Consider the following 17,399-nt stretch of genomic DNA (forward strand, 5'->3'; position numbering starts at 1 on the left):
TAATAATGAATTTTAAAAATATCGAGTAAAGTTCAATAATATAAATATTAAAGAGATACAGCAAAATCTCCAAGCCACATTAATTGATTGATAGTTGTTAGTTACTAGAAATAGAAGGACCCCCCCCCCCCCCGGCTTTGTACTATGGTCAATTGATTTTGAGTTGAAAATGTAACTTACACGACCGATTTTGCCACATGTTACGATTCAAGAGTGTTTTAGAGATAACCCCTTAATTAAATTAGCATTCTCTTTCAGCATCCTACTTAAATTTAAATGGGTCATCCGTAAAATACTCCGTAAACGGTGCCCCTTACGTCAAAAATATCATAGAAATTGTATTTTTCAGCTCTAAATTGATTGGGCCAATAAAACCAACCATCCCAATGTACTTGAGTGAAAGAACTTTTTCTTTTTGGAACAAGCTGTAGCACATACATCTCTTCGAGAAGGTAGCTTATACCTTACAAAGAGAATTAGTTAAAAATATATCGGGAGAAAACTGAATTAATAATCCGAAAGAGGTATAAAGTGGAACGGCGGCGAGCGTGTATGTTTGGTTTCTAGCTAAAAGCTTTCTCCAAACGGGAATTAATGCCCAGGAGAATCTTCCCAAAAGCATCCATCTATCCCACGCCTGCGCTCTTTATCCTCTTTCCGGTTATACTTAGTTCTATATTTTATTTATATACATAACGAAAGTATAGTATAGTAACTGCACATACAGGGTGTATCTGATAAGTCTGCATACCATAAATTAAGGGGTTTGGGAAATCAATTTTGGGTCGTCGAAAATGTATCATTTCTTATTCCATTTTGACAAAAAAGGGACACTGTTTCCCCATAGAACTTCTTCCTTATATAATTTATAGCAGACGTATCAGATATACCCTGTATGTACCGAGCACCTTTTAATATTATATCCGACCTCATCTCTGGCGTTCTGTATAATCCCCTCCGCTATATTTCGAAAGTAAATCCGATTCCTTATTCCTTTCAAGTACCGCGTTTGCTCTATCTGATCCCTAATTCCTTGGAATCCTCCAAAGGGTTCGTTTACATACGTTCAAACGCTTAATATCATGCTCGTAGCCAATTTGATTTCTATCCCCCAATATTGGCAAGCTCGGTTAAATTTCAGAGATGGGTACACAGCGAGTGTTGAAGCAGTTTTGTATGATTATTGATTCAAAGATGACTGCAAGTTCACAAGCAAAAGTTATAAAACCCTTCTATAGGATATACCGAACCTGTACACTTAGTTTTAGTTGAAAAGAGTGGTCGCTACTCGATAAAGAATGCTCAACAACTTACAGAATAACGTCCCCTTTCCTAGAATAGAAACCCTAAAGATAACTATAACCAAGGCTTAGCGTATTTGGTGAAATTTAGGCTTAGGCACGGCTTATGTTTACTCTTAAAGCTAGGGCATACGTTTCAAATCGATTATTTCCATTTTTCACTACCAGTATTATACATTGAGTGAACTTTGAATCACTCAAAATAATCGCTATGCGCCTTTCATAAAGAGGCTCTTTTTTTAAGGGATAATATATAATATTGAATAAATTATCACCGGCAGCGGAGATTATGAACTAAAGCTCCCCCTCAGGAAATTAACTGTAGCTTAATCGTCTTGACTTTGACACCTTATAATATTCCATAAAAATGGTAATCAGGGTCGAGACTCTTTGCCATTTTGAGATAACAGCTCCCTGATGAGTTTTTGGATAAACAGGTGCCTTCCTTCCTTAAGAAGTTTGAAGAAGCGGACTTTTTGTCAGCTTTAAGTTGTTTTAAAACAAGCGCTCCAACACAGTTTATGGTTTACCCATCCGAAATTATTTAAATTCAAGTCCTAAGAATTCAAACAAACGTCAACAACCCACGCTTTTGAATCATTAACTTAAGCCTTGGTTAGTATCAATAAGGCCGTCTGCTAAGTTTTCTAGTACGTAGGAAACGTGACCTATAGGTCAATCTAATTAAAATGAAGGGGCTTTATCGAGTGGATCCTGGTTTAACTTCAATTTGAAAATATAATGATTGTACATTTTGCTTACAAATACAGTTTTATACCGATTAAATTACTAAACTTTTAATGAATCACGAAAGGTTGTTGTCTTTTACTGAGCGGCCATTTTAGTTTTCGTCTACTTACTGGGGGCGATTGTGAGATGGTGGCGGGAAGCCAGAGATAGAAATAAGCAAATGTTTCTAAAAATAATACTTTAAAATGGTATTTTGAAAATCAAATAATTTCTGACTAATAAATCATCTCATTTGTTTTTATTTCGATAGAAGATGGAGACATGGCTGATTTTTAATTATTTTGCAAATAAAGATTCCAAATATTAAGAGATTAAGTTGAGCCAAGTTCTGTTGCTCATGGAGCATTTTTGTCCTGGAGTGACTCCCCCTATATAGGAACTTGTAACTTTCCCTGAGTTAGCGCAAATTTCAGATGATTAGCCACGGATCTCGGTTCGTTTTCATTAACAGCGAGAACCGAAGCGAAACGGTGGCCGAGTACTTAAGTGTACGCTCCTATTATAGACTGTGAAAATTGCTAGTACGAAGGTGGCTTTTATTTGAGGAAATAAATTCCGCGATACCCGTGCAGGGATTATAATAATGGTACCACCGTCTCCCTAGCAATTCCGACTCAATCCTGTTGTAGTATAGTCCCATATCGGTATATCAGAAAGGATCTAGTAATTTCATTTTGTTCCAATATATAACCTGGCGTTTTGATGAAAGGTGTGCCCTGTAATACAGTTTTCCTCGAGTAAAAGGTCGAGCAAGTTACACCTCTATCATCCCAATGGGAGAATTCAACATAAACGAAGCTAGGACCCTCGCGAACGTCGTTGAAGGGAAGGTGAAAAGGAAAATCAAGTGATTTTTTTATTGATTCTTCTACTAATTATAAGACCAAGTGAAACATCCAGGAAATACAGACTCCGAACGAATGATTTTAAAATTCAAATTAGTTTGAGATTTCATTGTAAATTTGAAATTAGCACCTCCGACCAATCGCGTAACGCCCTGCCCTCACTTCACTTTTCCTTTTGATACCCTCCCTTTAAGTGTTTGAAGAAGGGTAATAATAAGGTATTGTCGCAGAATTCTTGGCGTGAAACAAAATAAGCGACTAAAAGGGGGCTAAGGTAAGGTTAGATGTTGATATCGGAGAGGACTAGCTCGCACACCTCTTCTAATTTCAATCCAGAATATAGTTGGACCCCGTTTTCGTCTAGTATTGGAACTTGGGGGTGGGGGTAAGTATCAAGCTAGGCTATAAGGGTGTGTATCAGGGGGTTGAGAAGCGCCTAGAGACCGTTATCAAGAGCCCGAAAACGAGTAACACGAAAAGTCCATCGGAGACCATTAGGAGTTAATCAGGCGAAAAGGCGCGCGCCAGCACCATCCTCGTGCCCGGTATAAGGGTACGTAAGGGTTAGGGAGTTTTAAAAGGCGTTAGGTACAACCTGCAAAATAAGAAGAGCGCGGTGAAATGCCCATAGCTAACGGGGCATTGATACTGCAGGAATTATTCCTAACCCTAGCGACAAATTTCTAGAAGGGAATTTGATCGAAATCGAGTTGATTACATACGTATATCAGAGTATTTTACATTTCTATGCGCATAATATAGACCATAACTCGCAATCTTGCAGTCTCCATCTTAGGTTATTTCCCTGGCGCCAAGAATCAACACCAGACGGAGCCTCCCGGGGGGGGGGGGGTAGCCGACTGGCGCTGCCTCTAGCGGTGCGTTATTTCTTGACTCCCGGGAAGTAACCCAAGAAGGTGTGTTATCAAGTTCGTTGAATTCCCATCCACCCAAGAAGAACTTCCCAGTTCGCTCCAAGCGGAGGAAATTCAAGATTTAGGGAAACAACTAGGGAAGCAATTGCGATCTCAAATAGCTAAGCTAAGTCACGCGGCATTAGTACATCACGTTGAATCTCAAAGCAAGCATGCATAAAAAAGCAAGGGGACGTTTTCCGACAGAGAAACGGGCGAGTTAATTGGCTGTTGCTAGAGACGACGCTTTAGGTCTATACATGTTGCGTTCCCTCTTTGAAGACACTTCCTATGTCTCCAACGCTTACGTTCGAGGTGAAAGGTGATGTTTAAACAGGCTTCTACTAGGGCCGATTTTCCCAAGAATCTACTGGACCTTTGAAGGAATTAAAGGTTTGTCCACGAACAAAACCGGGTCTTCCGACTACCGTTTTTCGATCAAAGCAAATCCAGGGACTCGGTAAAGGTATATTTAGGAAATGGGTTCCCTGCAAAGATTTGAGATATTTGGGTCCTGGCGTATGTCCCGGTTCAGAATTATTACGAATAGGCGACTGGGTCGGTCTAAAGAACTCTTCAGTCTTCTTACCCAGGAAGCAACCTTATAGGAACCGATGGGTGGAAGATGCGTGCGGATGAGAGAAATTTCGGAATCAAAATGACGTAACTTGAAAAATAACCTGTATGGATCTCCAAATCTATTTTGCTACCCCCTTTTAATGAACAAACATGATTTGAACTAAAAGGCACCGTAAAATGGGTATATTATTATACCATATTTACCAGGAATACAGAGTATTTACAGAGCTATAACGAAAACTAGAGTTATGACGTTTCTAACCTAAATTGTCGCTTGGATATCGAAAGAGGCGAGAGATGTCGCGCTCCAAAGCTTCACCTTGACGCGAAAAATCCCCGGATTTTCTGTACTACTATTTTCTTCCATAGCTAACCCAGGTTTCTCTCTCTTATTTCTACTTGGAAGCAGTATACACCTTTGGCATCCCATATCCTTTCTCTTTTCCTGAGGCTGTCGGGTCGAGGAAGCGAAGTGAAGGAAAAGAGAGAGAGAGAGAAAAAAAATAGGAGAAATTGGTTGCGAGCGGGAGGTGAAAAGGACGCGTTCCGACCCGCTGATTTCCTTGTATCGCGGTAAACACGGACCTTGGAGTTCGGGCCAAAACGGAAATCGTTGGCGCGGACCAAAAAATAAAGAGAAAGGCGGGGGGGGACTTGTATGGTTATAGGCAGTATAGGAACTAACCTGCCCCTTTTCAGTTTTGACACGGAAGGTGGCGTGCCGACGGCTCTTATTACAAACGTACTATACGAGTACTTAAATAGGCACCCACACGTACTTGATTAAGTAAAGAAACTTTAGTAAAGGTTTTCCACTGATTTCAGGGTTGCCAGTGACCAAATTCCCTGACCCATTTTCCCTGACGTTTTTAGGCCTTACTATTATTGATCTAAATATAAGAATATGAGTAAACAAACCCTCGGTTACGGTGTCTGGTCAAACGTGTTCTCGCTAAAACTTTGTTTAAAACGTCACCCAGATAAATGGCTGAATCGCGGATATTTTAGGTAAATTCCCTGAGTTTCCATGAGTTTTTTGGCTCATTTTGAAATTCCCTGACTTTTCCAGGTTTTCGTGGCAAAACCTGATTTAGACCAAAAGTTTCTTAACGTAATTGGCATCGGTAGAAAACGCATTACGAGATTACACTTCCTAAATGTTTTCATTTTCCGCGTCTCATCCAGACCTTTATTTCCGATCGATTTTGTAATTTAAAAATGAATTGATCAATTTTAGGCTTAACGTTTTATCGAAATGAATGCGGAAACGCGGCGGAAAATGTATAAGATAATAATTCCAAAAATGGGGATTTCGGAAGGAAACCAGGTGTTCAATTATGAACGAAGGAAGTAAAAAAAGGAAGCTCGTTTTCAAGTCAAAATATTTAAATTTGGAAAATTTCCTTTGGAAGAAAAGCGAAAGAATCTGTCAAAATTCTAGTAGGAACTCCCCCCCCCCCTCCCCCAAGAAAACCGGCGGCCGGTATTGATTATTTCTGCTTCATCTCTGACAGTTTTCCTATATTTTTTTTAAACCGCGTTCATTACCCAAGATTCCTCGCCTTATTAAAACTGATTTAACAATAATGGAGTAAGGAAAACTCTCTTCTATTAAAATTTCTTTAGGAATAAAGTTTTTTTTTTCCCAACAGGACCGGATTTTGGTATTCGTTAAAACATGGATTTTTCTATTTTGTGTTTAACCGCAGGAAACTACGGCGGAAGTGGAATGGAAGGATTTATAAAATTGGCTCACGAAGCGGGAATTTGCATCGCGTCCAGCGATTCCGTCTTGAGCAACGCCGACGACAACGCCTTTGATTCGGTCATCAGAGGTCTACTCAAATATCCCAACGCTCCGGTAGTTGCCTGTTTTTGCGAAGGGTTAACCATCAGAGGTTTGCTCAAAGCTACCAGAAGGCTCAATGTCGTCGGAAGATTTCTCTTCATAGGAAGGTAAAGGTCAATTTGGTTTGTAGTTATGGTAAAGATGGGGGGCAATGGTTAGATCTCACTATTGCACAATAAATCACGATTAAAATGAGTAAATCATATTTATAATTTAGTGATGGTCACAAACCGATAGGTTAAATAATAAGGTATCTTGCCAAGTTTAATTAAATAATCGGTTAAATTCCGTATTTGTTCTCGAAAACGGTTAATTAATTTACGATATTTGGTGGTCGATCTCGTGACGAAAAATTTAGTTTTCCTAATTATTGAGACTGCAGACTTACCAGTATTTCTAGATAAGTAATGGTTAGTACACACTTGTGGATGTTAGAAGGACTTCTGAACAAAATTCAATGGGAAAAACAAAAAGGTATAACCTATATATAGAGTTATCCCTATTTTTGCTTGGTCCATTGTTGAAGGGAGCTTCCCAAAAACCGCCCGAAGCAAACCTAGTGGAAATGACGTTCGAACGAACGATTTTTCCATTGTACGGTTCTCTTTTCCAAAAGTTTTGATATTTCCTTAACCTCGAGGGATATAGCCAAGGACTCGCAATTTTTTCCCTGTCCATATATCAAACTTTTCCAATTTTTGTTCTTTTTCTCTTTTTTTTTTCTTTCTCTCTCTCTACCCCTCATGTTGACTCTTTTCTCAACGACAGCGACGGTTGGTCAGACCGTCACGAGGTTGTGCAAGAATTCGAGGAAGAGGCATTGAGCGGCCTGTCAATTCGCATATACTCCACCTACGTTCAAAAATTCGATCCGTATTACTTCAATTTAACCGTCAAAAATAATCTAAGAAATCCATGGTTCAAGGAGTTTTGGCAATTCAAATTTAACTGTTCTTTAGGAATCGGGCCCAAATCCCTCAAGTACAATCGGACCTGCACAGGTACGTCGCAAAAACAAGCTTTGAAACAAATAAACCCGAACTTATCCATTTGACTTACGTCTTGGCCTGTTCGAGTTTAAAAAACATGGTGTTTTACCAAGGCCTATTTGCGTAACGAACCTACTTTTAACTACAGGCAGGGAAACTTTAGCCGAGAAATACAAACAGGATACTAAAATGGCATTTGTCAAGAAAGCCATTTGGACCATCGCCCATGGACTGCACAACATGCAACGTAGTCTGTGCCCTGACGGAAACGGATTATGTCCGACCATGGTTCCCGTCAATGGTTCCATCTTCTTGCAATACTTAATGAACGTTTCGTTTATTTGGGCCAACGAAACGGTCGCTTTTGACGAAAATGGGGACCCTCCTGGAAGGTGAGATCTCGTATCCCGCAATATCCACGCGGATAATAAGCCTAATGAAACCGAAGCTAATTGGGTTGTAGGGTGCGGCGGCGCCGGCTTCGAGTCATAAGGGCGTAAGACGAAATAATCTAGTTATTACAAGTCCGGCAAAAGAGAGAGATAGAGAGATCTTTACTTTTAATCGCCTTATCCCCGAATAAAAGACTGCTGGAAGAGGAGGAGGTGCGTGGCGTGAGACCATTTCCACCCCGTAATTACAAAGACAAGAGTCTCCCCGAAGGGCAGACGCGCTATACCAAAAGGAAAAACAGTTCCTTGTTTTTCTCCCATCGAATGGAAAGATGATTTCGTTTCCGTACATTCTTTTTCTTGGCCAAAAGTACAGCCATCTTTCTCTCTCTATATATATTAAGGGCTCAGAGGCGAAAGACAACCTCCATTATCCACGTACAGGGATTTCGTGATCCAGCTAGGCCTAAAGTATACTCTTTCTCGCTGTATCCAAGCCGACAAAGCAAAAAAAAATGTGGGAAGCTGACCGAACTAGGCTTAAAGATCAATCTAGATTAGTGGCAACAGTGATCCCTAGGTACCATGCAGCTTGCCTACCCCACCGAAGCTATGATGGAAACCGTGTACTGGCAGTGTTTAGGGATCGCATTTATTTTTTTCACGTTCTGTAGACCCCGGAATGATAAGGCTTAACAAAATGTTGCTGCGGTCAAAATTTTTAGACGAAAATCATACCATTATAAGGTTCTAAAAAACGCGCAATTTCTTTTCATTTTCACCATGTTAGGTATGACATCATGAATTTCCAAAAAATCAACGAAACAACGTACGAATACGTTAACGTTGGTTCGTGGATCAGTGGACAATTGAACATATTCAAAGACCTTCAATTTCGATCGGGAGAGATACCAGAGTCCGTTTGCAGCAAGCCTTGCGATAAGGGCATGGTCAAAGTAAGTCCTTTCGTACACAAGTATACGTTTTAAGACGGAAAGATGATACCGTACTGGGGGGGGGTGGTAGTATATTGAGGAAAGACCGACCAAATCCTTCCGAGTATATATTTGATCCTACACGTTTTGTAAAAGGAGCTTGCGGCCAAAGACTTTCCGATTTGGTCCGCGTTGAGTGAAACGGCGCACTCTCTCAACCCGGATGGTCTTATACCTAAAAGCCCATTCAGACTACCGGGCCAAGAATCCAAAAACGTTTCATATAATGTCTGTTAAAGCGTATAGCTCACGTTCGTAAGATTTTCGTCAGATAGTCTGAATTGGTCTTAAGAACTATATTTTTAATCCCTTACTTCTATTTTTGGAAATTTGGAATCGAGTATCTTTCGGAGAAATCTTATTTTTATCCCCAACCAATCTTGTCTCTCTCCCTCTCTTTGACGCGCTTAGAGTGTCCAATCGGAAAGTGTCAAGTGTTGCTGGGTTTGCCTTCAATGCAAGGAGAACGAATATTTGAAAGACGAGTATACCTGTCAAGCTTGTGATCTAGGATGGTGGCCCAACGACAACCTAACTGGTAAACCAACCCTTAACAAAAATATTTACTTTACCTTCAAAATTACCCCAAAATCGATATTTAAAATAGCTCGATAATTGATTATTATATTTCAAAAGTGGTCTGTTTGTTTTTTTTTTTTTTTTTTACGAATTTGATGAACCAAACTGCATGGTTAATGTCAGTAACAATAGGGGAAGGTTTATGGCGTGATGTAGTTAGTTAAGTTCCTCAAGGTTGGGTCCGAGAACCCCTAGCCTGTAACATTTTAGTTTTATGGTTAACCCCGGGCCTGTCTCTATTTGAATACACGCGGATATTCTGTATAAGAAAAGATTGCGGATATAAAGTTTCGTTCCGTTTTTCTTTAAGAAGGGAAAAGGAATTTTTTGACAACGGTCGGATATGGGAAAAAGAGATGTCGGTCAGGGTTTAGAATTAAATTAGCTTAATATTTTGAGAGGATATATGCTGTTAAGCGAAAACGTGGCGAGAGATAAGGAAGGCGTATATATGCCAACCAACGGAACACAAAATTTTGTGACAAAAAAGAGACACGCGTAACGGAACATAGGGGGATGTGATATGGATATACGTACAATCATCTTCGTTTAGCGGATGGTTCGCGCAAATTTCGCTTCACCGCTTTTGACATTATCCTCAGCCGCCGGCTAAGGCCGGAATAAGGTTTGTCGGAAGGAAAAATCAACGCGACCCGAGCTGCATTTGACTGAAAAGAAACAGTCTTTGTGAAAAATAAATAACGCATACAAAAAAATTTAGGCTAAATATCAACAGTCGTTTTTCATTTCAAACAAAATTCAAAGTATATTATTTGGGAGGTGTAGCTAGGAAAAATTCGTCATACACATACAAAATCCGCCTAGATAGTTGAGAGTCAAGGGCTACTTATCTATTAGCTTGGTTTATTCTATGGGGTTGAATAACGTTTGTCGTATTCTTTGTTTGTCAGGTTGTTACATGTTGAGCGTAGAATACATAGCCTGGACCAACACGACGGCGATAGTGGCTATGACTGTGGCTTGTCTGGGTTTTATGGTGACCGTTTTCGTAATGGTGGTCTTCGTCCGACACAACGACACCCCGGTGGTCAAAGCCTCTACTCGGGAACTCTCTTACATTATAATGGTGGGCATGTATTTGTGCTACGCCACGACGTTCGCCTTGATAGCCAAACCGACGCAAATATCTTGTTTCCTCTCCCGAATTTTACCCGGTTTAAGTTTCGCCATGATGTACGCCGCCTTGGTGACCAAAACGAATAGAATCGCCCGCATTCTCGCCGGTTCCAAGAAGAAAATTATAACCAAGAAACCAAAGTTTATGAGCGCCACGGCTCAAATGTTCATCACGTGGTTATTGATTTCGGTGGAAGGTGGTATTATTTCGGCCATGTTAGTCTTCGAGCCGGCCGACTCGATGTTATCGTATCCTTCTTTGAATCGCGTCAAACTGGTCTGTAACACGACTCCGTTGGGAGTCATCGCCCCGTTAGGCTTCGACTTTTTCCTGATCGCCATGTGCACCGTCTACGCGGTAAAGACGCGAAACGTTCCGGAGAATTTCAACGAGGCCAAGTTTATCGGTTTCACCATGTACACCACCTTGGTCATTTGGTTGGCTTTCATCCCGACGTACTTCGGGAGCAAGTCCAAAGTCATCACCATGTGCTTATGCGTCAGCTTTAGCGCCCTGGTGGCTCTGGTCCTCCTCTTCTTTCCCAAAGTGTACATCATTCTCTTCCGGCCGGAGAAAAACAGCCGGAGCGCCTTTACCACCGCCAAAAACGTCAGATGTCACATCGGGTACGTCAATTCCGGAGTTTCCAGAAACTCTTCCCATTCCACCTCGGATTTTAGCATGGAATCTCCCAGGTTAGTTATGATTTTTGTTCTTCACCACCACCCCCACCACCACCACCATCCCAGTAAATATAGTTGTCAGGTTTCTGCTCGCCTTTGCATGCATCTTGCCTATCCTTATAAATCCCTCGCTTTAAATTAACGATCCCGCGTGACTCAAATTACGATTACCCTGAATTAAACGCACCCCCTCCCACCCCCGCTTGTAAATCCCATTTTACCCTAAGCCTTGGCTCTACCCATCTATCATCCTTATTGTTGTTGCGTTACTGTCTGGTTATACGTGTATTCGGATTTTTATTAAAAACGGAAGAGGGTTTTACAAAAAAAACCAATCGCTTTCTTTAAAAGTTTCCTCGTAAATAAGCTTAACTCTATAGTCGTAAATTGAGGCAAAATAAAAGACGGTGGATCGTAAAAACATTACGTGCAGAAAAAAACAATAGAGAGAAAGAGAGGGAGAGAATTTTATCCAATCCCATAAGCTGAAAAAAATTGCTCAATTTCTTCGATCTCTTTTCATCCTCATATTTTACAGAACTTTTAAAACATTGCATGTTGAAGTTTCATATTTTTATCCCCCCCCCCACCACTACAAAATGCCTATATTTTTAAAAGCATAAAAGCATCCGGCTCTACATTCTTTGAGGAGACGTGAGTCGGAGTAGAAATGTTTTTGGGCCATGCGTGGCAACGACAGTCTCCCGGAGCGCGAGCCCCTACCTTTGGTACACTCCATCTCACGTCTTTCCTTTAAGCTCTATCATTCGACCACGATGCGACACCGAATAAGGTAAAAGGGCTCGCGATGGTAGATTTCGTACTCTAGCGATACTTGGACCTTCATTCCGCTTTCAAATATGACCAAGATAAGGACTTATCGCGCTATAATCTTCTCCCAATTGGACGATAGAGGATAGAGACATACTCCGGGGAGTACTTTAGATGGCTGCCAAAGAATTTTCAGAGGATAAAAAAAACTATTTCCGGTATTTCTTCTTAAAAAATTCGCTACCCGTTCCGTTTTAATACAAGTTGCCCCATTTTTTGCCCCTCCTGCACTTCAAGGAGAAAAATAATGTGAAACAAGTTGTAGTTTCAATACAGTTGAAAGCGCCACGACACAATTCTCTATAGGCATATGTACGTATCTTCTAATAATCGCGCAGTGGTCCGTTCCTTTGAAAAGCGCAATATTTAAAGGTTATTGAATAAATTCACGAGAATATAATTCCGTCGTAGAGTCTAGAGAAAGTTGTTCAATATTGCAGAGACATTTTGGGGTGAGACAGAAAAGGAACCGTTTATTCTTCAATCTTGGCGTCAAGGGCGAATGGGTATTAAACCACGGCAATTCCCCCCAACAAAAGGATCATATTTAACCACTGGGAGACTAAAATTGAAGAGAGAAAGGGAGGAAAGAGATAGCTAAAATTGTCAACAGAAGAGATAGAAGAAGAAAAAGAACTGCGAGATTTAGGATAACGATTTTGATAGAGAAAAAAAAATATCTTTTCTGGTTTTATATCTGTCTTGGTTTGTCTCTGAGGAGATATAATAATCCTTAAATATTTTTCCGGTCTATTCATCTTCAACCAAAGAACTTCGTTTGTTTATATAGATATATTTTCCACGACTAGTTTTCAAGGATTCTCTTTCATTCAACGAGAGTAGCAATAGCAATTTCCCGAAAACCTCGTAATTCCTAGACGGAGAAATATACTCTCGGTTTATAGAAGTTTTCCCAATAAAAGTTAAAAGCTAAGCCTTGGCGGCTTTCTCCAATTATTTCTACTTCCTTTCCAAGCACATTTTAGAAAGACTTATTCATTAAGTAATTAAGTTAAAAGCCGTATCGTATATGATACCGTAAATTCTCATTATTTATTTTAATGTTTGTGAGATATTCCAGTTCCGAGTTAAGTTTTGCTATCTGCTTTTAGGTACATTTCATAACCACGCGTGCACCATATTGGGTCCTGTCGCATTTTACGACAGATATTGATACCGAACCATGAAGATATCAAATAAAAAAACAACCTAAAATCCTTAAGGAGAATATGGTTGTAACGATGGAGAGAAAACAATCCCGTATTGATAAAAAGCCGTTATAAACCTTTCACCGCCTGATGTTCTCTTTTCTAAGAAAAATCCAATAAAAATTTAACGGTGTTTTTTGTACAATTCTCTTCTATATCTCTCTCTTTCTTTTTGTCTCTTTGAAGAAAATGTATCTTATGTCCTCTTTTATATTAGGTTAAAAAAATAAAAATGTCCCTAACTCCCTATATAGAAATTCGATTTTATTTATCACATTTGAAGTTTGGAAGTAAAGGCCCATTCAGAACGCGAATCGTTTTATGACGTCTGAAAGGGCTTTAATTTAAAACTCTCGGAGATAATATTTCATCTTGTATTTCGCGATTGAAAATTTATATTTGAGGAATCTCGGCATCTGTCCCGAACAGAAATTTAATCGTTTTCTTTTCTAATTAATTTTCTCTTTTTATTTTGTAAATTTGCCGGATTTGCGACGGAATTGCAGGAACCATTCGATGGAAGTCGCCAACGTTTTGAAACAACAACAAAAAGAAAAGGACAAATCGGCTCAAAAGAGGCGCCCCAGTTTTAACATCTTCGAGAGATTCCGGATCAGTAAACAGGACAAAATCGCAGCCAGCGTGGCCCAACACATAAGGGCAGTTCGGGCCGCCGAAGCCCTGGATCGTAAGACCAAATTCAAAAGGACCGATTCCTTTCACGGAGGTGAAGCCGTCGTTTGTCGCTTCCCGGCGCAAAGAAGCGCGTCGAGCGGCGACGATAGTCCAGGTAGTCAAGAAAAGAAGAAACTAATCGGGATTTTAAAAGGAACGTACGGGAGTGAAGCCGAAGAGATACCCGGTTTCGAGGAATTGTTGCGAGGCGCGCGTTTAGTGCCCAAGGAGGAAACGGCTTGTCAAACGACGGACGACCTTTTGGAATCGTGGTTACCGTCACTGAGACGTCGGGTGGTTCGATCCGAGACCATCGTCTCGACTTTGACCCCCGACGAAGATGACGAGCCACCGCGTTATTCCGGTGTCCTCTTGAAAACGAACGTCACCACGCATCAAATGTACGACACGGGTATCGGATTCGTTCGACCCGTCATACAGCAAACGATACAAGACGACGGCGACCGCGTAGAAGTCGAGTATACCGTCGCCGCGTCGTCGGGATCGGGAAATGGTGCTAAAAATCATCGTCATTCTTTGTCCTCTTTGCCGGATAAGAATGACGTTCCCAGACTGAAAGAGAGGGCCATGGGAATCTTACCCAAACGTTCCACGTCCCCGCATTATAATCGAATGCAACGCGTTGAGGGAGCTAGCCCCCCTTCCGGTGACAAAACGTCGGCGTCGGAAGATGAACCTTTGACGGTGGTCAAGAGGGCGGAATTACCATCCATTCGAAGCGAAGAGAGTTTACTCGACGCGGCCAGTTCCATAGTGGAGGAAAGCGCCAGTAGCGGAAGCGAGGACACTCCGGGTAGCGGGATTTACAAACACATTATCATTAATCTGGGCAGTCCGGGAACGTCTAGACCACTCTCTGCCCAAGGTTTCGAACCGGAAGTTGGGGCAACGTCTTCGGCCATTCATCTTCAACCTTTAAAGTCACCCGTAGTGGACAATGGCGAAATATGGACAACTAGCGCCAGTAGTCAAAGCGGACCACGAATTACGATGAGCGGTCAAGCGGAAACTTCACTCAGATCGGACAATCGACATCTTAACGGTTGAGAGAATTAATTATTCCCAAACGATAATGAAGTTAATAACGCCATCTAGCGCGCGCGCGTGGCCTCGAATATCGTATTGTGAAAGTCATCCCAAAATGCATTATTTTATCCTACAGCTCATAATTCCCAATTTTATTTATTTCAAAATTAAATTAAAATTTAATTAAAGTCCAAGCGCCTAACCCAACCTCCCCCAAAAAATCATCTCTCACTCCCACATTTTCACGGCTGAACGCTCAAAAATTAAATATACCAAAAACTTTGAAGGATTTTATAAAACTTGGAACCAAAACAAACCAAACCCAAAAAAACATAAACCGTTTTAATTATAAACCTCGAAATGCGTGTCTTTCAACGTGAATTAAACTCAAAACCAAATAAAAAATATAAACAAATAAACAAGTGTGGATGGATGTTCGCTAAAAAATTAAACCTATATATTAAAAGGAAGACCAAGTGATGTTTTAAATTTTTTTAGCAAAAAAAAAAAATAAACCTAAATTAAACCAAAAAGAAAAATAAAAATTTATCCGGTGTAAATAAATATCAATCGTTCAAGTTTGTTCCGAACAAAACACAGTTTTATATAGTATATATAGCGAAGTCTAGTCATTATTAAATTAACCAATATTAATTAATGACCAACGTTAATTAATATAAGCGGTTACGAAAAATTTCGCTCACTCACTTGGGGGAAAAAATGAAACAAGTTGCATTTTGAAAATGAACACAATAAAAAATTTGAAAGTTCTCGTGCAAACTTATAAATTAATAAATAAATTGATTAATAAATAGCTACGCTCTTTGCAGCCCTCGATGCAGCTACGGATATCACAAAAAAAAATTAAAAACGGAAAAAGGAACCAAAATCGACCCCCTTTTTCGACGTATATGAATTAGAAAAATAAATAAAAATAAACCAAACGTTGAATTACAATAAATCGAGTAATAATACACCGGCTAATGCTTTGTCACAGTCTCTGTCTGTCCTAATCTGTTTTAGCCTGAAAAGTTTTATCCTAAATCCCTTGATTGATTTATATATATATAAAAATACATTCCCAGCAATGCCCCTTGCAAGATCAAGAAGATAAAAACGAAATAGCATATCAAAGCTATAATATAAAATATTGGGATAAATATATATTAAAAAAAAATAATAAAACTGAAACCAAAGTTAAATATAATCGAAAAATTGAAAAATAAAAAATATATTTGCGTTTTTTACTGGTGTTTTTGTCCAAAAACAAAGAAGGTTTTTGAAAAACTGTAATAATTGTTGTAATTGAAAAAAAAAAAAAAAAACATATTTCAATCCCTGTGGCAATTATATATACATTTTAAAACGTGAAAACTCGAATGATCTGTCGCGAAAAAATTGGTGTTTTCTATTCAATATAGTTATAGATTGGAATAATGGTTAATATATTAAAATTATTATCTACGAGAAAAAAACGGTGATAAATATACTGTAAGAATAATTAAAATAAGCAAAAATATAAATTAATTAATTAAAAGGCCTAAGAAAGAAAGAAAAAGTTGATAAATTAAATCTAGTCAAATTCGAAACTAATCACGAAACGGTGCCGTTGTTAAATAATTAAATTAAGAATAAAATTAAAAGAGATAATTATAGAAATAACAAAAATACACCCCCTAGTGAACCCTAATAAATATAATAATTAAAGTTATGTTAAAAATTTAAAATAAAATTTAAGAGGAACAAGAAATTTTTTAAAACGTCTTCCACCAGGTCAATTTTAAAATTAGGACAAAAATCAACCAATTTGGATAAATTTTTAATTGTTAATTAAACGAAGGTTTTAAAATTTTGAAAAAAAAATGGCCTAATTTTAACGATACCTAATAAAAAAGAAATTTGGAATATCTAACTATCGGAAGATAAGAAATGATTTTGGGAGCCCCCTGTTGGTGGTGAAACAAAATATTTTTCTATGTATTAAAATAAAAAAAATAAATCTTAACAATATTGAATATCCAAAATTATAAAAGAAATTAATTGGTTGTCAAGAAATACAATTAAAATTCACTAGTGACGTTCCAAAGATGATAAAGATTTAAATAAATTAATAAACAATAATGGCCTGATTGAACAAAGAAAAAAAATTGATTAAAAATAAAATAATTGAATGTTATAAATATCAAAAATATATGGTCAAGTTGTATTGTGAAATAATAATAATAATAATTAAAAAAAATATCCTTTTTTTGTTTCATTTCGAAACTTGAGCACCAAGTGTACAATACGGTTACCAAAGGATAGAAATAATAAAACAAATGACCCCCTCAATTCATTTTTGAATTTTTTTCTTATTAATTAAGGCAAACATTTGACGAAAGCGTTAAAAAGTGGATAAAATCATTCCTTAAAGCTCTACTATGTTTTTCCCTGGAAGAGATTAGTAAGATCGTATGTCGTTAAGTCAATAGGCCTCGGGGACGTTAGGGCCAAGGCTTAAGAGGAGTACTTTTTATAATTAAAAAGAAATGAAAGAGAAAAGAGGGGAGAACTTTCCAGGGCATCATCCGGGGATTCCCTGAAGGAGCGAGAGAACGGAATGGATTGTTGCGTTTGGCATTTTC

At 38.9% G+C, this 17,399-nt stretch overlaps 1 protein-coding gene across 2 annotated transcripts in view; it reads left to right on the top strand.

Annotated features, from left to right (window-relative positions):
- Positions 1–16,067, top strand: part of LOC149588409 (metabotropic glutamate receptor 1-like) — a 28,409-nt gene extending 12,342 nt beyond the window's left edge. The window contains exons 3-9 of one of the 2 annotated variants that reach the window (XM_089862619.1): positions 6,099–6,345; positions 7,007–7,239; positions 7,376–7,619; positions 8,410–8,575; positions 9,026–9,152; positions 10,105–11,026; positions 13,560–16,067. In XM_089862619.1, the coding sequence (XP_089718745.1) occupies positions 6,099–6,345; positions 7,007–7,239; positions 7,376–7,619; positions 8,410–8,575; positions 9,026–9,152; positions 10,105–11,026; positions 13,560–14,796 (3,176 nt within the window). In that variant the 3' untranslated portion in view covers positions 14,797–16,067. The remainder of the gene's footprint in view (positions 1–6,098; positions 6,346–7,006; positions 7,240–7,375; positions 7,620–8,409; positions 8,576–9,025; positions 9,153–10,104; positions 11,027–13,559) is intronic. The other variant, XM_089862621.1, reaches the window with a different exon arrangement.
- Positions 16,068–17,399: the final 1,332 nt, after the last annotated feature.

The sequence above is a fragment of the Phalangium opilio genome, unplaced genomic scaffold, assembly GCF_054372755.1.
Source record: "Phalangium opilio isolate 3A_F unplaced genomic scaffold, DU_Popi_V2 ptg000650l_1, whole genome shotgun sequence".
NCBI classification, from domain to species: domain Eukaryota; kingdom Metazoa; phylum Arthropoda; class Arachnida; order Opiliones; family Phalangiidae; genus Phalangium; species Phalangium opilio.